Consider the following 23,307-nt stretch of genomic DNA (forward strand, 5'->3'; position numbering starts at 1 on the left):
CAAGTCCTTCGGTTGATCTCTTACCCCCCTCCCTCCTGCCCCCCAACCCTCCCGGCCTTCCCGCTGCAGTTTGACAATCTGTTTGAGGCAGCTCTGCCTCTTCATTCATGGATAATAGAGACCATTATAAACTTTTGAACAACATTTTGTTATAATTATTAAGAAAGATTTGAGACTGCTATTCCCTCTGCAGAAATGCTATACACAGATGCAAAATGATCAAAGGCCGTTGTAATAATGAATCTCAAGTAAGTGGGATGGCCATCATGTGCCACAATTTCTTCATGTTGAAGCTTCCCCTCTGTGTGTATTAGATCTCTTTCAATCCACCGCTCAAAACTGGCTCCTTAATGTGCTCTTTTCAATTCGCAAGGTCGGTACTAACATTGTAAATAAACAAAACGTATAAAGTATTAAATATCGAACTGATTCTTTGCTGTTGTTCGTATATTCCTTTTATCCTCTGAGACTGTCAGGCTTTGGTGGGAATGCACAAAGAACTGGGATTAGGAAGACCATCTTCTGAAAATCATTTACTCTTTTTCTATATGTCCCTATGGGGAAATGAATCTTGTGTCACTATAATCTTACAAATATTTGCAAACATATAACACAGCTTTGGAGCCTTTTTGAATTTGGTATCATCCAGATTTTTTGGTATGTTGGTATTAATAGTAGTAATAGTATTAGTAGTCTTTATCATAAATCTTTATCTTTTTTATTGTTTAAAGTATTACAAATAGTAGTACATATGTTTCCTTCTATCCCCATTGACCTTCCCACAGCCGCCCCTACACCCCCCTAGTGTCTGTGTCCATTGATTATGCTTACATGCATGCAACATCAAACATATCAGGACCAAAATATGACCCATTAGTCCTTTGAATTTGAAAAAAAAAATTGCTTTTGCAGGTTCTTTACGTAAAAGACATGAATCTGAATGTGATTATTTTCCCTTTTATGTTCTTCTACTGAATTAAATAAATCCAGGAAAATGAAAAAAATCTCAATGTGTATTTTATAAAAGATGAATTATGGATGAAATAACATCTCATATCTAATCACTGCAATTGAGACAACATAAATCATTTAATATTTAGTAATATCCACCCCAAATATTTGTCAGAAATTTCTGTTCAGAAAGTAAAATCAAGATGAGAAGTAAAAATAAATAACAAAAAGGAACTGGAGAAAATTTTCCCCACACGCTTATAAAAGTCTAAGAATACCAAAACATGCTTGTCCACAATCTTGCTGGTGCTCTAGAAACACAGTGGGTTTTCTGTTTGTTTTTGTGTAGTTTTAAATGAAAAGGTTTCCAAAGGTAAAACAACTGAAGTAGACTCTGAGTCCTACTCCTGATCTAGTCACAAAAAAGTCCTTCAAGTTACTTTTCCATCCTCCTTCAAATGACTATGTAGGCTTAGAGAAAGCTATTGGTCTTAGTTTGTCAGCCCTATTACAGCCCTTAGAAGGCAGTAATACCTTCTCTCTGGTTTTCACAGTATTTGTGTCCATTTGGAAAACTAGAAGCAAACTGGAATAAGAACTAGGCATGATGCTTACAAGGTGACTTTGGGTTGAGATTTTAAGAGGAACGGAGAGGGGGAAAAACTTATTTTTTATCTCTCTCTCCTACAACGTACATTTGCTGTCACAAGTGTCAACAGGCCCAGTGTACTAATCTGAGCTGACAGCTGTACTCATCTTGGGATCAGTCCAATTTTACTGCTAAAGGCAACTTCAATATTGCTTTTTCCAGATAAGAAAACCAAAGCGCTCACATATTAGACATGCACTCATGTTTGTAAATGTCTCTTTATTCAAAGAATTTATTTAAAATAAGGGAAATGGCCTTTTAGAAGAAAGAATAAGCAAAGTGAAGTCCTCCATGCTGTCGGGCACGGGGCCTCTTTTCTCTGGCTACATAACTGATCCTCCCACTCTCCTTTCTGCCTCTCACATACCTACTGCCAGAGCCTGACTGAGGCAGACTAGCTACAGTTTCTGGACTTTCCCATTAGATCTCTTTCCTTGCTTTTTTTAAGACCTGTCAATCCAACCCCTCTCCTGGAAGATTCTATCAAACCCTGTTAAGGGGCCCACTCCACCTTCCTCAGAGACATTTCTCTGGAGCCCTCATTCTTTTTTTCCTTTATGAAAGATTTGCCCCAGGGCAAGCGGCCTTCCCAGTCTGCCTGAGTCACTCCTCGGGGAGCCACTTCTTTCTTCTTTCTTTCTTTCCCTCCTCCTCCTCCTCCTCCTCCTCCTCCTCCTCCTCCTCCCCCAGGTAATAAAACATTGATGTATTAATAGAAGTAAAACGGGCCCATAATTTCAATAATTTTATGTGTTTTTTTTGTTGTTTGTTTGTTTGTTAAATATATTTTATTGATTTTTTACAGAGGAAGGAAGAAGGATAGAGAGGTAGAAATATCTATGAGAGAGAAACATCGATCAGCTGCCTCCTGCACACCTCCCACTGGGGATGTGCCTACAACCAAGGTACATGCCCTTGACCGGATTTTTATTGATTTCAGATAGGGAGCGGGGGAGGGAGAGTGAGAGAGACATCAATGATAAGAGAGAATCATCTATCGGCTGCTTCCTACAGGCCCCCTACTGGGGACTAAAGGGGGTAGAGCCTGCAACCCGGACAAAAACCCTGACCAGGAACTGAACCATGACTTCTTAGTTCATAGGTCCACACTCAACTACTGAGCCACACGGGCCAGGTAAGAGCCCTCATTCTTTATTGCCCACTCTCAGCTTGCATCTTTCTCAGTTTTTTTGTTTTTTTTTTTTTTTTACTTTCTCTCAAAGAAACAAATATACTTATCATATTCCATAGTAGGATGCTGAGCTAGAATTAGCTTCCCCCTTAGATTGAGCTCTTAGGGGCCAGCCTCATGTCCTAATCACCTTAATATTCCTAGACACTCAATAATTGTTAGTTAAATGAAAAAGCCACATTCCTAACTTGGTAACAGACAGGAAGTATTTTAAAGTTACCAACAAAAATTTAACAAAACTGAATTAAAGTGCTGGCTTGTTCTGTGCCCCCCAAACCTCCCCCCACCCCAAACAACAGTAAACAAGTCCGAAGGAACTGAGATGATTTCGCTGAAATAGAATGCTGAGGAATGACACAGTGGCTTTGTAAGGGGTCACAAAACAAATGGCAGGTGGCCACCTGTGCCTCGCCATCACCGACAGGACAGAGGAAGTGGATGTATTCCCATGTTAAACATCAGAAGACATTCTTTGATAATGAGCTTTATGAGAAAGGAAGCAAGGCCCCGAGAAAGGATGAACTCCGATCCTCGGAGATTTCTAAGAACAGGCGGAACCTCCCACCGGTTTGCAGTGGCTTAGGTGGGATTTTAGCTGAAAAATAAGCTGAAACACATGAGCTCTTGAGGTCACTTGCAGCCTTTTCTCTTTGCTCAAGGAGTTAAGAGTTCCCATCTACTGAAATGTCTATTATTCTATAAAAATATAAAAACTGACACCAAAGAGAAGTGAAAGCAGAACTGGTACCCAGAGTTTAAACTCCACAGACACAGAGACCAAAATTACCCCAACAACTTCTGTCTCAACTAGAAAAATGCTTCAAACATCTCTATAAGGTATCATATTATAATTCCAAAGCCCCAGGTTTCTGCAACTCTAATTTTAAAATATGTTTGGCTTATAAACCACAGAAGAGAAAAGATCAGATCTATCCCTGATTTCAAATGATGTCTTGCCTTAAAAATAAAGAAAATAAGTGATTGAACACATGGGTAGCACACACAAAAAAATTGGACACTTACTGAAGTCCATGGCATGTTGACAATGCAACAAATGAGGCCAGGTTTCCTCGGATATGGCCCTGGTAGTAACAGTGTTCTCCTCCCTAGAAAATAGAAACAGAGAATGTAAGCCTTTGCCAGCACAAGGAGAACCCGCCATCACTGCACAGGTTTCTGCCACACTGCACTTCCACTTGTAAGGCTCTGCACGAGATTTCATTATTCAGATTAGTATTATCCCACCATTTCTAACCAAATTAGTCACAAATGCTCCTAGTGAGCTGGCTCCAAATGTGATGATCGAAGGAACAGGAAGCAGATACTGAAATACACATGTGGCTCTTGCACCAGAATAAGTTTAGTCATCTATTTCCCCCGTTGTGAGAAACTCAACCTGCAGCAGCAGCAAGTGGATACTTTCACATAAAGCTCAGGAAAAAGGCATATAAATCATGTGAGAGTCACTAAATTAAACTGATGGAGGAGAATGCCTAATTTTACATTGCTTCTATCAAAACTTGACAAGTTTATACTATTCTTTTCTCCATCCAGGAATGGCTCTACTGGTAAGCAGTGTAGGTTATGGTTTGAAATGGAGAAGTTTCTTCTAGCAGCCAGTTACATGAGCTAAATGCCACTGAGACTCATTTCCTCGGATGAAATGTTCCTGGAAAACCTCACAGGGTAAATCCTCTGCCAGCTCTGGGTGGTGCTCAGTTTTTAAATACTTGCTCATTGTGTGGTCGAGAAACCAGTAGCATTGACATCCCTGGGAGCTTGCGAGAAATGCAGAATCTCGGGCCCACTCCTGATCTACTGTATCACAATCGGCATGTTAACAAGGTCCCTAGGTGGCTGATTCAGACGCACATTCAAGTCTGAGAAGCATTGCTCTAAATGACCGTTCCCATCCCCCCACCCATCTCCTATTTCTTCAGAAGCTGTAAACTTTTAATTAAACTGACCCATTGAGATATGAAAGACTGAAATAGGACAGACTAATAGAATGGGTGGCTTAAAGAAGCAAACGTTACCTACTTCCCAGTCTGGCTTAAGGACTAACCCCACTTAAACTATTCAGTGCTTGACAAGTGGAGGGGAGAGAACAGGAAGACATGATGCTATCACAAGGCTAAAGACCGTTTCTTCACTGGAATTCCAAGGCAGGCAGCCTGGCCTGCGACTACTGCTCCTACTGAGATAATACCACAGGCTGGAGTGAACCTCAGTTATGATGAGAGGATAGAGAGCAAATAAAATGATTCGCCGTGCAATCCCTGGCCCTGGGACATCCCCAATTCCCAAGGCAGCCATTGAGCATGATGGACCAGGATTATGGTTGGATTTGGTGGAGGATAAAATAGGATGGTACTTCACATGTGGGTCTGACAGGGGTGGAACTCAAAAGGCCACAGATGTCAGGATAGAAACAAACCTGGGCACTGACTTCCTAGGTAGGGTTGGTTTGGCGTAGCTGTTAATCTCAAACAAATTACAGGACCTGCCTGTGTCATCTGTCAAATGGGAATACTGTCATAGGGTTGTTCAGATGATTACAGAGCTAATAATCATACGACGCTTAGAATAATGGCTTGTTACTCAGTACATACTCAATAAAGGTTTGCTGCTATTAGAATTACTTGGTGTCAGCTATTGTCCTACTCAATTTACATACACAATCACTTTGAATCCTCACATCAATCCTACAATATTGTTATCTCTAGTCTACATAGGAGGTCGCAATCTCTGTGAGCCAAGGCTGGCCACCTGGGAAGTGGCTAAGTAGGGATGCAAACTTTGTATAAACCTGTGAATTCAAGGCCAGTGTCATTGTCCCTACACTACTGATGAGTTGGACATAAAACCTGTGGGTTATGTAGTGTAAATCTAAGCTTTCCTTTAGACTGATTCTTTTAAAATTACTTTTTGAGTGGGGCTGGAGATACATTTAATAGAATTTTAAATATCTTCTGTTGGGGCTGTTGGACTAAGAATTGTTCATAAGATGAGATTCTAATTGAATGAGAGGTGTTTATGTTTCAAAAAACCTTCACTTCCTGGACACATCTGATTGGATCAGATATTAACACTCTAGCTATCTATTGGCCAGACACAAAAGGCCAACCACCAATGAGGTGATCTGAACAGAGAGACTCTTATCTAAAAGAGTAGGTCTAACACAAACAGTAAATATAAAGATAGCAGAAACAAAGAGAAACAGAAAAAAAGAAGATAATCACAGTAATTATGGTATCAGATTAGGGAACAATGGAAGTTGACAAGTCACTATATGTGGGGAAAATATGTCAGAGGCAAAGACATGTAAGAAATGTTTTATAAATTGCAAAAGTTTTCTTTAAAATACCAACTCTGGAAACATGTTATAGTAAATCAGAAAAAGGACGAAAAATTCATGTTTTAAAACAATATTCCATTATCTTAGGGTTAAATAGCTGATTAGATCGTGGAAAACCATCTTTCACTAATTTCTGGTTATAAAAAACAGAAGTCAATCCAAAAACAGCATATGATCAGGACCCATCTGCACAAAAGCCTAACGCTGCAAATGAAGTGAAGAGCTCAATATGGTTGCTTCATTATCGAATGTTTCCATGACACTTCAAGAGAAGCATAAACATCCAGGGGAGTGGGGGGAGGGAAATCTCCTCAATTTGGGCTATTAAAACACAAATTTTGAGGCTCTCCTATATATGTAATTTGTGGTATATGTAATTTTTCTAAATAATGGTGGAAATTAATTTTTGTGTTGTGATTTTTTTCAGGGATCATTCACCATAAGTCGATAATTATTTAAGCTAAGAATGAAAGTAATGGAGCTGTTTTCCCCCTCTAACATGCCTGAAAATTTTTTAGTGCAGAATAAAGGCTTTAACGTTAAAAGGCTTCTTTAATTATATAAATATATTTAAAAGTTATTCAAATAAATAAAATAAGTTTAATATTTTTATTTTTGACAATTATTCATTATTCAAAAAACAATAAATACTTATAGAAAAAAATTATAAGAATTCAGGAGGTATGTGGTACAGAATAATTAAAAATATCCCCTTCATACACATTGCCCAGGCTGCAGTTGCCTCCTTAAAGGTAAACATTTTTGACAGATTTTGTGCACAGTCAGGAATAATCTATGCACATTTAAGCAAATGTGTATATACATAAATACACAGATAGCCTCTTCAAAGCACAAAAAGATTTACACTATGCATACTTTTCTGCCACTTTATTTTTTTCCTTAAGGTAATCTTGACATCTTTCTGTATCAATACCTCATTCTTTCGATGATGGCATAATATTTAATTACAGGAGTGAACAATAGTTCATTTAAATAGTCTTGTACTAATGGAAATTTAGATTATCTCTACTTTTTGCTGTCATAAACAATACTGTAACAAACTTGTTTTCATATATTTTTGTGTACTTCCATCAGCATATATTGGGTAGATTTCTAGATGTGGACCTGGTAGGTCAAAGAATATGTGCATTAAACATTTTAATAGGTATTTTAAGGGACAAATAGAATTATGTTTCTTTGTACTTACATCTGTTTTTAAAAATGTACATTTGAAAATAATAAGCTGTATTTTATTAAAAATTAATATATTTCTTTTTAAAAATATTTTATTGATTTCAGAGAGGGAGGAGGAGAGAGACATAGAAACACCAATGCTGAGAGAGAAAATCACTGACTGGCTGCTTCCTGTATGCCCCACACTGGGGATTGAGTCTGCAACAGAGGCATGTGCCCTGATCAGGAATTGGACCATGACCTCCTGGTTCATAGGTTGACACTTAACCACTGAGCCACACCAGCTGGACAAAAGTTGTATATTTCTATAGATTACTACTTAAGCCGAGGCTTATTGATTATAAAGGCCCTCCATATTTTTATATGACTTTCCTGAGGAACCAATGCTTTATGCTAGTGGGTATCACATAGTAAGAAAAGAGAAAACGCAGCACATCCTCATAGAGTTCAGCTCTTTATCTGACTGCCAGCCACAGCTTTTTCCTCCCTGTCTCTCTTGTTCCAGAAATAAATCTATTGTCCTTGAAACTTTCTTCATACTTCTTGATTTAATAACATCATTATAACAGTACCAATGTTTACTTTTAGCTAATTAGATAGTTATAGCTAAAAAAAATTACCCACCTCTATAAAAATGAACCATATGATAATGAGAGTTCATATGTCTATTGGTTTCTCTCCCCAGTAGACAAAAAGCAGATGATTCCAATATGCTACCATGATTCAGAAGCTACACACCTTTGCAGGAACTTACCCCTGAATTCTATCGCACACTAGGTTCCTCCCAAGCATGTGCACTGCTCAGACTTATGTTATGGCTGCATGGCTGGAGCCTGTTCTACCAGGTGCTTCCCTATAATAACCTCTTCTCAAATTCCTCTTTATATATATATATCAACTGCCTCCTGCACACCCCCTACTGGGGATGTGCCCGCAAACCAGGCACATGCCCTTGACCGGAACCAAACCCGGGACCCTTCGGTCCGCAGGCCGACGCTCTATCCACTGAGCCAAACCGGTCTCGGCTTCTCAAATTCCTCTTAAGTGGCACTGACATGAGGAAACATCCTCTTCTTACCCTTCCTTTCCCCTCCTAGTAATGAGAAACGGCTTTTTCAGGCATTACTGAGTCAGGAAATTCTGAGTCTCTGAAGGGCCAGTGGAATCAAGGAAATTTCTTGGAAAAGCTAAATCTTATGTTGGAGAGGATCCACAAACCCACCTTGGTTAAAATCCATAACCTGGGATTATACAGAGTCAGGTTGGATTCATTAAAGGGACAAAGGCCAAATATCTGCTCAGGTATAAAGTGTAAGGGTATCTGACTCTAAGAGAAGTAAAAAGGAAAACAATATCACCTCATTTCACAGTAAATTAAACAAAGCTGTCCCATGGTGGTTGCTAAATGCCGATAATCCGTGTATCTATACGAATACATGTCAAAAAGTCTTTACCAATTAATGCCAAAATGAGAAAAACAAAGTATAGTGTAGTCAACTTTTCATAAAGCTAAATGTATTTCATTTTATATAACTGTCCTTTGTTTTGAGATTAGTCCCTTTCTTCTCTTTGATTATTAAAATTATTAGATTTTTAATAGACTTTTTATTTTGGAATAATTTTAGATTCACAGAAAAGTTGCAAAAATTAGGAGATTTGTTAACAGTGAGCCTCCATTCCCACATTTCCATATTCCTGCAGGACAAAAATCAGCTGAAGATGAATAAGGCACACACAGCCAATTTTATCACACTAGCCTGTCTCTCATTTGTACTACTGTTGATGCCTTTGGACATTTTTGTTTGCCACACATTTCAGGGTACAAGTATTCAAGCAGCATCCAAATTATCAGCTCATTCCAACATCTAAAGCTATGTGGTTATTAAAATCTCTGCCCTATGTTAATATTCACTGGTAAACATTAGGATCTTGTATTACAGCCGTCGATCAAAAACATTTTAAAAATTAAAAGGAGACAAACCTAACTGACAAAAAGAATACTTCCATTTAAAAGGTACATAGTTTCTCCTGAAGAGAAAAAGATAAAGAATATGATTGTAGCAAAAGTTTCCACAGAAAGAAAAAAAGGGAAACAGACCTAGAAAGGCACTGGATATAAATAAGAATGATGAGGAAATAGTTGGTCTCATTAGAAGATGGGGAAGCCCACAGAAAATAGGGGGCATAATTTTCTTATGAGCTCTGGATTTAAAAAAAAAAAAAAGCCCACCAGGGACCCAGTGAGCTTAAAATCTATTTTTATTGTTGTGCAGAAGTCTTTTCTTACACTGATTTCCCCAAGGTAATGTCATCTGTGGAAAACAAAGTCTAAAAGCTGTGAGAGGTCCCCAGGAGTTAAGCTCCCACGTACCCTCAGCAAACAGTTATTAACGTCTTTTGAGAAGCAATGCATTTCCAGAAGGTTCAGGCTTACTCCCTCTCCTCTTATGTGTAGGCTCAAGCACCTCCAACACATACTCATTGTTTCTGCATTAGTTATAATATACTTGAAATGCTTTCTGTATTCCTTTCCTAGGACTGTCATAGCAAATTACCAAGAACTGTGTGGCTTTAAACAACAGAAATGTATTCTCACAGTTTTGGAAGCTAGAAATCTGAAATCAAGGTGATGGCGGAGCCATGCTCCCTCTGAAGGCTCTGAGGAAGAACCTTCTTCCTAACTTCTGGGGGTTGCCCACAATCCTGGGGTTCCTTGACTTGCACATGCATCCCCCAGGCTCTGCTTCTGTCTTCACCCGCTGTTCTCCCTGTGTGCCTGTCTCAGTGTCTGTCTAACTTTCCCTGTTATTAAGGACACCAGTCATTGGATGAGAGCCCACCCAATCAAGTACAACCTCCTCTGATCTTGATTACATTTGAAAAGACCTTTATTTGCAATAAAGAAAAGAAAAGAAATGAGGAAAGAAAAGAAAAGGTCACATTCACAGGTACCAGGGGCCATGACTTTTGAGGGACACTATTCAACATAGTACAACTTCTCATCTCTTTGAATGTGACCAAGTGAATTTCCATATTCATAATCCAAGGATTTTGCTTCTAAGAAGCGTAGCCCAGTGGAATAAACTGGAGGTATCTACCACAGCATTATGCATCTAATAAGATTAACCTATATCTTAATTACCCCGAGCAGGCCATTCTAGTTTCCCAAAGCTTCATTTAAAATACAAATCATTGTTTTTACACAAGTAATATGGTAAATCTGACCTTCAATTCTATTAGTAAGTCAAACAGAGCTTCCCAATTGCTTATTTTTAACCAGAGAATAGGCAAGAGAAATTGTTTTTCAGCTGTCGAATAATCATTACAGACCCATTAATATAACCATCTCCTAACAGACTACTAAAATATTTTAGGTTCCCACAAAATTCTCCTCAGCAACAAATTACTGTAATGCAGAGAGGGTACTTAGCAGGTTCTCTGAGATGCAGGTCTAAATTGGGAGAAGGGAAAATCAATGTGGACCACATACAGAGACTCTATAATTACAAACTCATGACATTATAACTCTTTCCAGGAAACCACTACATAATTGCATCTTTTTCAAATAATAGAAGTTTAAATGTATTGTTCTATATAAATTTTTTAGCATAAGAGATGCATGTTACCTAAAACCTTATTCTGTCGGTGATGCTTGACTATAACAGGAAGAAATATAATTGACTAGAAGACAGTTACACAAAAAGAAAGCATATTTGGCATCCCTAACATAAAGGAAGAAAAAGGGTTTTGTTCTATCTGAAAAGAAAATTTGGATTTTTTCTTTCTCTTTTTTTTCTTTAAAGAAAATGTAAACTATATGAGGATGTGAGGCAAGGAAAAAAAGAACATGTTTTGGTTTTTTTTTTTTTCACTTTTTTTCCCCACTTCCATTGTATCATCCTCCCATCCTCTCTTATTTATTTATTTATTTATTTATTTATTTATTTATTTATTTAAGAAGGAAGGATAAACAGGAAAAACTAGTTGCGAAAAAAGGTTTTATTGCAGCATCATCTTCCCCTTTTGAGTCGTACACACTGCGATGAAGAACTGACCACTAGCTCTCAGTGGTCATTTCTACTCCTCCAGGTGATTCTGACTTAGCCTGGGATTTATTTAAAGGTACAAACAAAGGTTGCCTTACTTAAGAGGAACTTCTCAATTAATGTCCTCAAAGGAGGCAAACTAGTACTTACGGTTGTACCTGATTAAAAAAAAAAAAATGCTAAGCCTCAAAAAATTAAGTGGTTTTGTGTTTTGTTTTTTTTCAGTAACTGTTTTTATTGGCATAGGTTGGTCTTTTTTTTGTTTTGCTTTTGATTATGTTGCTGGTTTTTATTGTTACTTATACTCCTATTAGACAGAGGAGGGAGTTGAATTAGGTGGCCTCTAAAGTCCTTTCTGATTCTATGATTTGCAATCTATTTTTTTAAAAATCAAATGTTACCAACTTTTTACTCCTTTTAAATACTAGGCCAACTTCCAAAGAATCATTATTTTGTACACTGCACTTGCAACAAAGGAATAAAAGTTAAAGCCAACACAGAAGATGCTTGCATGTATGGAAAGTTTTTAAATATTAAATATAAAAATTGTAAACAATTTAAAAAGTAGTCTTGTTTCCTTTAGGATATACCTGATTTCTTTGAGTTGAGACTCTGGTTAAACATTGTATTCCTACTTTCTCTCCCTCTTGTACCACTGTGTCCATCTCTTGGTCTGCCCACCCTCTCTGGTTTCTTTTTGTTCCTCATGCACCAAGATCCTGCATCAAGGTCTCTCTCTGGGCCTTTGCACATGCTAATCTCACCACCTTGAAAAGCTGTTCCCTTCCCATTTCACCTGCCTGTTAGTTATCTTTCAAACTTCAGTTGGAATTCACATCATTTCCTCCAGGAAGTCTTCCTAAACCAACCAGACTAGGTCAGGTCTCCCATCTGCTGCCTTCAGGACAACGTGGACTTCTCCTTATGGCACTCTCATAACTGTCATTTTAAAAGACCGATTAGTAGTTATTTTTGTTATGTCTCTCACCCTACTAAACTACTAGCTTTGAGGGTGAGAAGTGCATCACACATTGTCATGGCATCACATATATATCCCTGAACTGATGGCAAGCCCTCAACACATATCTATTAAATGAAAAGGGTTGAGGACACAAATACGGTATCTGACGTTTGGGGCTTTTTTTCTATTCTGTTGTAAATCTCTAATGTCAGCTTTCCTGTTTGAGTATCTAATGTCATTTAACCTCCATGTGCTTAAGGATTTAGGAGTTTCCTATGGGGATAATGAAACCCACCTGCATCCACCTCCTTGCGTTCCTCAGAGATGCAATTAAAAGGCTGGGATGATAAAATCATGTTTGATAACTGATACTGGAGTGCTGATCGATTACTGCCTAAAAATGGCTGTAAACACTCAAACCACTCCATACCAAATACTTATTCTCTGGTGTTTATTACCTGTTCTTACTTTTATAGTGGCTACGTACTCACCAGAAAAATAAAAATTTTTTATAAATGAATAATAAGATAATATTAGTTTGGGAAAACACCAAGGGAATAATTTACTTGGGGGGTTTTTGGTGATTTGGTTTTTGTTTGTTTTGTGGATTGTTTTGTGTGTTTTTTTGCTTCAAACCAGTTTTGAACTTATCAAAAACAACACTTTCGCAACTTTCAGTTCAGTTATAATTCCTCCAACAGTTCACTCTGAATTTCAAAAAACTTTGTAACAGTAGATTTGTATAAGATATTATATGATGAAAACACTCATTCTATAATTAGAATTAAAATAGGAACACTAGTCTATTATAAAACAGTTAATTGATTCTATATATAGAAACACCATTAGTGCTCCTTTGAATTAAAAAAAAATACATAGCCAAACATGTCTTTTCAAATTTATAGATAACATCTTGAATATTAACCAATGAAATACTTTAGATACTGAAGTGAACAAAAAATTTTACACTGGAAAGAAAATAAAGAGGACTTTTTATTCAAATAGGTTATTAGCAGAGCTTAGAAACAGAACTCATGCTGACACCAGCTGTCACTTTTCATGTTTCCTTACTCCCAGCACTAAGATACCTGACCTGCATAATCCAGTAATGGGCCAATGTATTTCCCTCAGGCTACAGAGTTAAGACTACTTGTAATCAACGATGCCATTAAGGCTGCTGATGCATTTTACATGATGATGGACCTAGAGCAACCTTGCTTCAGTCCCAAGAGAAAGCAAGATTTACTTAATCCCTAAAGAATTTTCCCCCATAATGCAAAGAGAATTAAATCATGACATCCGAGCCACTGCTGAAACCACACTGATTGCAAGATGGAAGAAGAGCATATGTCCGCACAAGCCTGCCAGAGGGAAATGCACACACAGCCCAGCTCATCAAAAAGATAAAGAGACGACTAGTGGTGGATAAAAAGCAAAGAAGTTATGAGACATGCTTGGGATAACTGTTACATGTGAGGGGAAAAAAACCATTTTATCAGTTTATTAGATGTGTGTAGCTCTTTTATTATTGGTGTGTGTGGTGTGTGTTGAGGAAGGGAGGGGGATGGGCATACTTTGGCAGGGATACAAGCAAGTATCTTCTGGTCTTTTGGCAGGATGATGACATGTTTCAGCATAGTTACTCTTGTCCATAAAACGTCACATTTCCTCCAGATGCAGATAAATTTACACATAGGCATAAGATGGGCATAAGAACTGGGCCATGTGTTTGCCATGTGCAAGACAGCAACACATTTCCAGTGGTTACAGTTCAGAAGCCATGGCCATCCCTATACTGAACAATACTCAGTCTAACTTCTATGGAGAACAAAGAAGGACTAAAAATAACCCCCAAGAAAAAAAGAGGGTTGGAAAAAAAAAGGGCTTCCTTAGAAAATATTTTGCTTTCTTTAGAATAATGGAAATATTATATTTAGAATAATCAAAACTCACCTGAAACAAACAATTGCATCTTCAACTCATGGCTTACTCAAACAACTGCTAACAAAGATGCAATTGCAAATGGTAAATTGAAGTGCTGTAACTTAAATATTTGCATTCTAACTCCTTTGGTATTATATTTGTTTCTGAAAGAGGGTAGACTATACACTGAGTGGCCAGATTATTATGACCACCTGATATTTGTAGGCAAATTAGCCGTACAATGCATCATATGGGATATGGAAGCCGAAGGCCTATTCGAACACCTTTGCTGTCTGCAGTTACCAAGATAAAACGTCTCCAATTCGCACAGAAACACAAGGATTGGACAGTCGAGCACTGGAAAAAAGTCATGTGGTCCAATGAATCACGTTTCCAGTTGCATCTTGCAGATGGCAGAGTGAGAATTTGGCGGAAACAGCATAAAACCATGCACCCCACATGCATGAGTACAACCCTTCAAGCTGGTGGAGGGACGGACAGGTATTTCCGGCTTTTGAGGGTCCCCAGTCTGGGGGCGTCCAGGACTCGGTTCTGCGCTTGTAGCTCAAAAGCGGCCACAAAGGACGAGTGTCCCATGGACGAGGCTGGATTAGCCAAACTCCCCGCGGCTGTGAGCCAACCCCTGGATAATGGACTAAAACACAGGGCTTCTAGCTACCTGCCTGGGCTCTGCCGCCTTCTCTTCGGTTCACATCTAAGCTACACACCCCCCACAGTAAGGGCACATCAGAGCCGGAACACACGGACAAGAATGGTCCCAGCAGCCCTAGCTGGTTTGGCTCAGTAGAAAGAGTGTCAGCCTGCAGACTGAAGGATCCCAGGTTTGATTCCAGTCAAGGGCACATGCCTGCATTGTGGGCTTGATCGCCATTTGGGGACGTGCAAGAGGCAGCTGATCAATGATTCTCTCTCATCATTGATGTTTCTATCTCTCTTTCCCTTTCCCTTCTCTCTGAAATAAATAACAATATATTTTTAAAAAGGCTGTTAAATTGCGTTTTTTCCCCATATCTTCAGAAAAAAAATCACTTCTACTGTTGTGGTAAACAACCTGCTTCCCTATTTATAATGGTCTGGCCCTCTAGCAACTTCAGCGAGAAATTATAGCTAATTTGCCTACAAACGTGAGGTGGTCATAATAATTTGGCCACTCGGTTTAATAGATGATAGCATGAATTCTGGCACCAGACTGCCTGGCCTCAAATTCTTGGGCAAGTTAGTTAAACTTTAAACGTTCAGTTTCCTCATCTGCAAAAGAAGAGCAACAATGGTATTGCTGAAGAACTAAGACTTAACATATGTGAAGCATTAAACTAGTGCCCAGCACACAGTAAGTGCCATATAAGTGTTCGCTATTTCTCCAACTGCTGCTAGTGCCTCTTAACTCTTATTCCTCAGTGCAGTCACCAGTATTAATCCCATCAGGATATCAATATGATTCAATAAAACATAAAACCCATAATGGCAAAATCAGCTCTTTTGGGGGGCAAAGTAATCATTTATTTGCAAAAATACAAAATTTTGAGAATATAAAATATAAGTACAGCAAGTCATTATAGTTTTTAATTCTGTTAAGATGAAGGCTTCATTATCTGGAGAGAATGTGCCACTAACAGCTTTCAGGAAGGAAAATTAGTAAGAAGCTAACTCTTCCAAGTGACTGGCATTGAGCCACGGGCAGCAGTTACCTGCCCCTAAGGTAAGACTTAGTCCCAGAGCCTGAGTTGATAGATAGCAAATGGAAGTGTAGTCTTTCTACAACACAGTAACATGTGGTAATTAATTGTCAGTCAAGGAAAGCAGCTCACTATGACTCATATACACCAACCATCAAATATGTGTTTTTTTCCAGCTATGTATATATATTTAATCCTCACCAGAGGATGTTTATTGATTTTAAATAGGGTAGGGGATGGAGGGAGAGAAACAGAGAAATGTCAGCCAGTTGCCTCCCGTATGTGCCCCAACTAGGGATAGAACTGCAACATGTTTGATGTATTGGACAATGCTCCAAACAACTGAGCCACCCAGCTGGGGCTTTTCCAGGTTTATTGTTGTTTGGGATTTAAAATAAAGTATGTATGTGAGGATATCGTGGCTCTTGTACTAGTAACAGAGAAAATTAATGAGTCTTCCTTCTGATATAATTCACTATTTATAAATGAAAGTATTTACAAATGGGCAGCAGCTCAAACCCACAAGCCCCGAAGGACAGGTTTCCCGTGCTGGCTCTATCTGCAGTTACAGAATCATCTCTAGCTCAGAAGATCCTGGAACTGAATCCCACCAGCACCCCTGAAATTCAATGATTTCTTATTAAATTACTGGAAGAGCAATCCTACTTACTTTTTTAGAAAGTCTAGGTCTTATTCCTGTAGAATCCTGAGGTTTACAAAACTAATTTATGTTGGCAGTTAGGAACTAATGAGGTAATTAAATATAGTGAAATTTAAAACCAGTTTAGCTATACCTAATAACTAAATAATTGCATATATGGGAAATATATTAATCAATAGTTTAAAATCCTTCTAGTTTACTATTCATCAGATTGACGTTAAATCATGGCTAAACTGTTTTTCTGAAAGCAAACTTTAAAAGACCTTTCTTCAGGTCATCTAATTTTATTATGTTTTTTATTATGCAGTGGGAAAAGGTATCATGTCCACAGCTATGACATCCGAACTATTCCCCTCTGGCAAAGAGAACCTGGTGAGGCACCTGCCCACCACACCACAGCCCATGGCACCTGTGCCGGAAGGTTTCCTCCTTGTGCCCAGAGGTGCGCTCTCAGTTTAAGTTCGGTGGTGAGAGTCCTTCACCTAAATCTCCCAGATAGTGCAGTGAAAAGAATATAAATACAGATCTAAAATAAGGGAAAGTTGCCCTGACCAGTTTGGCTCAGTGGATAGAGAGTCGGCCTACGGACTCAAGGGTCCCGGGTTCGATTCTGGTTAAGGGCATGTACCTTGGTTGCGGGCACATCCCCAGTATGGAGTGTGCAGGAGGCAGCCGATCGATGTTTCTCTCTCATCAATGTTTCTAACTCTCTATCCCTCTCCCCTCCTCTCTGTAAAAAATCAATAAATTTAAAAAAATAAAATAAAATAAGGGAAAGTTGCACCTGACAGACTTCTCTCTAATCAATGTTTCTAACTCTCTATCCCTCTCCCCTCCTCTCTGTAAAAAATCAATAAATTTAAAAAAATAAAATAAAATAAGGGAAAGTTGCACCTGACAGACATTCCTAGCATCACTTCATGAACTGTTTGTGATCATTTTAATCAACTCTATTTATACATACTCAGTTAAAGAATCTGTGCTCCCTACCAGGCAAAATAGAGACCGAACCCCACTTCAGGTTACAGTAAATGAAGTGTACTTCATTAAAGCTGTTTAAAAAAAGTCCCAGTTACCATGGCAGCAGGAGCCCCTCAAAGGACCAAGGAAGGGTCTTTGATTGGTAATCTTCCTGTCTGCAGGCCTTCTGATGCATATCACTGAGTTTCTTTACTGGATAGAGGCCTCCCCCTCTCCACAGAACCAGAGAAAATGCCTGAAACTTCTATTTGAAATTAAGAGTGATAAAGCTAAGAGCTTAGGTAACAAGTTCTATAAATAGATCCTTTAAAAAAAATCGTTTCTAAAAGCATCTTTCCAGGCCATGTGACTTAATTACTGTCTAGGTGACAAAGTATTATTCCCTTATCCAAGAGCCTCTGGAAGAACTACTGTAGTGAGAATTCAAGATAGAAAGCACGTTTCTCAGATGTGAAGGAAAGTGGTAAATAAGAAAGGCATTTTGGCAGAGAAATGCTGCTGCTGAGTTGTTCTAAAAAGGAAAATGGGATTTTTAAAAGCCTTTGGATAGATTACTTGGCTACAGTGTCTGTTGCTTGCATTTCATCTCAAAGATAGCCTCAAAATATAAACTAAAAGCTATTTGAAAAATACATGCAAGTCTTCACTTCAGAAGATTCATCATTGATGCAATGGTATGGATGACTCTGTACTAATTCATGCAGCAAAATTTACTGCACACCAAGGCCTAGTTTTTCCTTTCTTCGTAATCGCTTACCCTTCCTGCTTCTATAGAAAGTACCAAGATTCTATTCTGGATGGTAATGCACTTTTGAGAATCAATAAGGAAACTTGATATCCAGGATAAGCAATCTCAGATTAACCCCTTTGTTCATCGTTTCTACTGCAATAAACACATATAATGACACTCTGGCAGGTTTATGGCTATTTTTGTGCTCCCTGCGGCCAAAAAGGAAACAGTTCAAGCATTTATGTACTATTCAGTCATATGCAATGAACTCAAGAAAAATCTATGTCTCCTAAAAGGATATTTTCACTAAGCAAAAAAGAAGAGGTAGAAGAAAGAGAATGCAGTCACTAAACTACAGGGTGGGGGGGAAGTAGTTTACAGTTATATGTGAAACAGGGTTTATTCTTGTATGATTATTTATTAATTGTTGTATTGTTTTATATATGAACAACTGTAAACCTACTTTTGCCACACCCTGGATAACCTACATTTTAAACAAACTAAATTCTGTGACTAATGACAAACTGAGAACATTTTTTACTTAAGAAAGAAATTCACATTTTATAGTACCAAACAACTATTTGTGGGTTTTTTTCCCAAACAAAACATCTTAAAAGATGCCTTAAGCAACATTATTTCTTTAACACATTGTGCATCTTTTAAAGTATTCAACTGTTGAGAATTGTATACCTCCTGGAGAAACCTAGAAAAGGGGACATGAGAAAACTTGAACACAATTCAAGATTACAAGCAATCTATAATAATAAAAGTGTAATATGCTAATTTGACCCGACATCTTTCCAGATGACCTCCTGGACGAAGCTAGGGCTGCGAGGGAAGCCCGGGTCCCAGGTGCCAGAGGGAAGCCGGTGCCAGCAGCCAGGGGAAGGAAGGCCTACTCTTGCATGAATTTCATGCATCGGGCCTCTAGTTTTCTATGAATACTGTTCAGGCTTAAAGGAGCTACAAAGTGAGCCAGGGAGGTAGGTATATGCTGTCCTAACAGTTCACATACTCAAAATTTTCTAAGTGACTTCTTATAGCTGTCCTCCGCTAGTATGTTTTTCCTGTCAGTTACATATTCATTGGGTAAAACAAAAAAGACTGAGAAAGGATAAAGAAGGAATCTCTTTTTTAAGAAGAAATGAGTTGGAAACCTGACTTACAAAATGAGTACAAAAGGAACCTAAAGACTCTGCTTGTATCCAGGCACCTCCTGGAGATGGTACCACGTTAAGCTAGAAATCGTGCATGGAGCTCCAGCCCCAGGGAAGGAAGATGGATGTGAGCAGCAGGAGAAAACCTCAAGGCTTTTTCCTTGCTTCTATATCAACTTCCTGATATACTGTTTCCAGAGTGACAGTGGCCATTTCAGTTTGCCTATAAAATATTTTAATGAAATTACCCCACTATTCCATCAGAGTAAACGGTTCCCGAGAGCCACAACCACCTCTTTCACCCTTAAGCAGACACTTTCTCCTTTGACACCTGCTCTTCAACACAGCCTCTCTGCAACGCCTTTATCCAATTCCAGGCTTCACCCTTGACCCACAGTCCTTTGCTTTCTTATCCATCTTCTTAATGCCACTGTGGGCATTATTATGACTTTGAGACAATGATGGTTGAGTACACTCAATTCAATTATGTGATGGGTAGCAACCAGTTAATTGCCAGTAAAAAGTCAATAATGTATAATGGGTGTCTCTGCACATACCCATCCTAACAATTAGGATCCTGATCCAAGGACCAGTTGGGAGTGCTCACATACAGTAGTTTAGAAATCATTTGAGCTAATAAAAAAGACACTCAGCAGCTATTACTTTAGGTTATTATAACAAGACATCATATAATTTAACCAAAAGAAATGGTGTGGGTGGGTGCAGGCTAGAAGGGATCAATTGGGGGAAGAAGGGGGGCATCTGTAATACTTTCAACAATAAATAATTGAAAAATTGGAAAAGAAGACATGGTTAATGATATTGATAACTGGACATGCTCTTTCATTGGTAATGAATATGATAAATCATATCTGTACCAAGATGTCTACTTTTACTTTGACCTCCAGGAAATCTTCCCCCTCCGCCATCTATACATACAGAATTTCAAATTCCTCTCCTAGTGTTCTTAAACTCCTACTACGTTTATTTTCCTGAGATGTGAAAAATAAAACATGCTTTATACTGAAATGTGTCTGCACCATTTTTGCCCAAAGTAACATTACAGAAAATTTACCCAAATGCGTAACCAAATTTGTGTGAAATAGCTAAAGGTTCTTTAAGTAGACCACCATTTCAGTTTAAAGATTAAACTCTAAAGGAGTAATTGTTAGGTACCTCCAGAATTAATATGTATGTAATAGGTCTAAATAAAATTCATTTCAATTTTTATGGCCATCCTCTTTTGTATAACATAGAATACTAGTATATGGTAGATAACATGGTATAAGAGTCAGTGTGGGAGTTACATACCCTAGATTCAAATTGCAGCTCTACCATTCATTATATTTACTTTCAACAAGTAACCTTTCTATGCCTCAGTTTCCTGTAAAGTGGGATAATACATAGTCATTTTTATAACCACAGGTTGTTTTCAGGATTGAATATATATAAATGTGTATGCCTATTACATCACGAGCAATATATGTTAGCAGTTATTATTAGTATTATAATACTAATTAAATAGAGCTGTAGAAACTTAAATTAACCAGAATACTGGCAGCTTTCAGCTTCAACACACACACACACACACACACACACACACACACACACACACACACACAAGCTAGATAACAAACAGCATGGTTTAGACTTGTTTGTTGCTACTTATCAATTCCAGTTTCTTTTATCTTAAGAATCCTGAGATAACAAACAGCAAACAGCATGGTTTAGACTCGTTTGTTGCTACTTATCAATTCCAGTTTCTTTTATCTTAAGAATCCTGAGCCATAGTTCTCCACAATTGAAATAAAAAGATTTCATTCCCACGCTATTCTGAATAGTTGAGGCTTTATGTTTAAGTTATTTTAAAGTTCATCACACAAAATTTCTCCCTAAAAGGTCAAATTTAGAATTTAATTTTTAAATGAATTGGAAACAAATGTAAGTGAAAGATGAGATTAATATTTCACATATATGTGGAATCTAATGAACAAAATAAACAAACAAAATAGAAACAGACTCAGATATAGAGAACAGACTGACAGCTGTCAGAAGAGAGGGGGATTAGAGGGCTGGATGATAAGGTGAAGAGATTAAGAAAACAAAACAAAACTGATAGACACAGCCCAGCTGGTGTGGGTCAGTGAATTGAGTATCTTCTCATGCACCAAAAGGTCACTGGTTTCATTCCCAGTTAGGGCACATGCCTGGGGTTGTGGGCTGGATCCCCAGTAGGAGGCATGCAGGAGGCAGCCGATGGATGTTTCTCTCTTTCTCTCTCATGTTTCTATAGCTCTCTCCTTCTCCTTTCCTCTTTACCTGAAAATCAATAAAAAATACTTTTTTAAAAAACTCATAGACACCGACAACAGTATGGTGATTTTCAGAGGGAAAGGGGGTTGGGAGCAGATAGAAAAGGGTAAAGGGGGGGATAAATGGTGATGAAAGGAGACTTGACTTTGGGCGATGAACACACATGATACAATATATAGATGATGTATAATGAATTGTACACCTGAAGCCTATATAATTATTTAACCAATGTCATCCCAATAAATTCAATTAAAATTGTTTAAAATATGTCTTATTAAACAAAAATTGTTATTTTCTGTTTAAAGCCTTTATCTTTTTAAACTTTAAAAAAAATCATCTTAATAGAACTTTAAAATCAGCATCATGCACCTATCTTATGGGGATAAAACTGCCTTCGATGATATATAGAATGGCTTGGAGATCATATAAGTCATTATCTTAAGGAAAAAAATCAATAAAATGTATTTCATTTTATTGTAAATAGAAAATAGCAATTAACAGCAAAATCCAGATTGTGAGAAACTGCATAGGATAAACAATCTGGTTTCTTCAACAAATAAATTTTAAGGGAGAATTTAAAAATAAAGATAGGGAAAACCAAAAGATTCAAAGAGACTTTTTGAAACTTATTTTTTTTAAATAAAATGAAACATGGAAAACTAACTACAGGGATACATGCTTGAGTGAAAAACTATGACAAAAATAAGGAAATGATAACCGTAAAAGTCAGGGCAGTGTCTACAGTCCTACAAGAAGAGGAGGGAGGGGCTTGGGTTCGGGAAGCAGCACATGGAATTACTGACCAAGCTCTAATTCTTGAACTGGATAGAGGTTATAGGGTGTTCACCGTTAGTAATTTCTGTGTCAGTGTTGTATTTCACAATAAAAAGAAGATGTAAAAAAATAAAATTGCAGTCTAAAAGAATCACCAATGCAGCTATTATGTACTTTTATGCAGATGTATTCCTGTTCTTGCATTCATACTCACATCCTTAAAACAACATTGCACCTGAATTTTCACAAATAAAGATTCTATGACTCCTGAACAGAAATATTTACTAGACTGGTTTTGAGACATTGTTTAAATCTGACTTGACAATGATGTTGATTTTAATTTGCAACCTCAAGATAAATATGACTTTGTGCCTACTGACAAAAAAATGTTCTTTCTTAGAGTTTTGCTTTGATCTCTTAGATCCTTTCATTCACTTCAGTCCCAAGAAAAAAGCCAGTTAAAAAATTCATACAGCTCTTAGGGAAGGTGTTATGGGCTGAACTGCATTCCCCTAGAAGTCGTACATTGATATCCTAACCTCCAGTACATCAGATTGTAACTATATCTAAAGATAGTCTTTAAAGAAGCAATTAGGGCCCTGGCCGACTTGGCTCAGTGGATAGAGCGTCGGCCTGTGGACTGAGGGGTCCCAGGTTCGATTCCAGTCAAGGGCACATGCCTGGGTTGCGGGCTCGATCCCCAGCAGGGGATGTGCAGGA

The 23,307-nt window shown here is 38.0% G+C and overlaps 1 protein-coding gene across 13 annotated transcripts in view; it reads right to left on the bottom strand.

The window, feature by feature from the left end:
• ADAM22 (ADAM metallopeptidase domain 22) overlaps positions 1 to 23,307 on the bottom strand; it is a 177,700-nt gene that overhangs the window by 74,308 nt on the left and 80,085 nt on the right. For all 13 annotated transcript variants that reach the window (XM_005876132.2, XM_005876131.2, XM_014547621.1 and 10 more), the window contains exon 5: positions 3,816 to 3,898. In XM_005876132.2, coding sequence (XP_005876194.1) covers positions 3,816 to 3,898 — 83 coding nt within the window. The remainder of the gene's footprint in view (positions 1 to 3,815; positions 3,899 to 23,307) is intronic.

The sequence above is a fragment of the Myotis brandtii genome, unplaced genomic scaffold, assembly GCF_000412655.1.
Source record: "Myotis brandtii unplaced genomic scaffold, ASM41265v1 scaffold48, whole genome shotgun sequence".
Classification (NCBI taxonomy): Eukaryota; Metazoa; Chordata; class Mammalia; order Chiroptera; family Vespertilionidae; genus Myotis; species Myotis brandtii.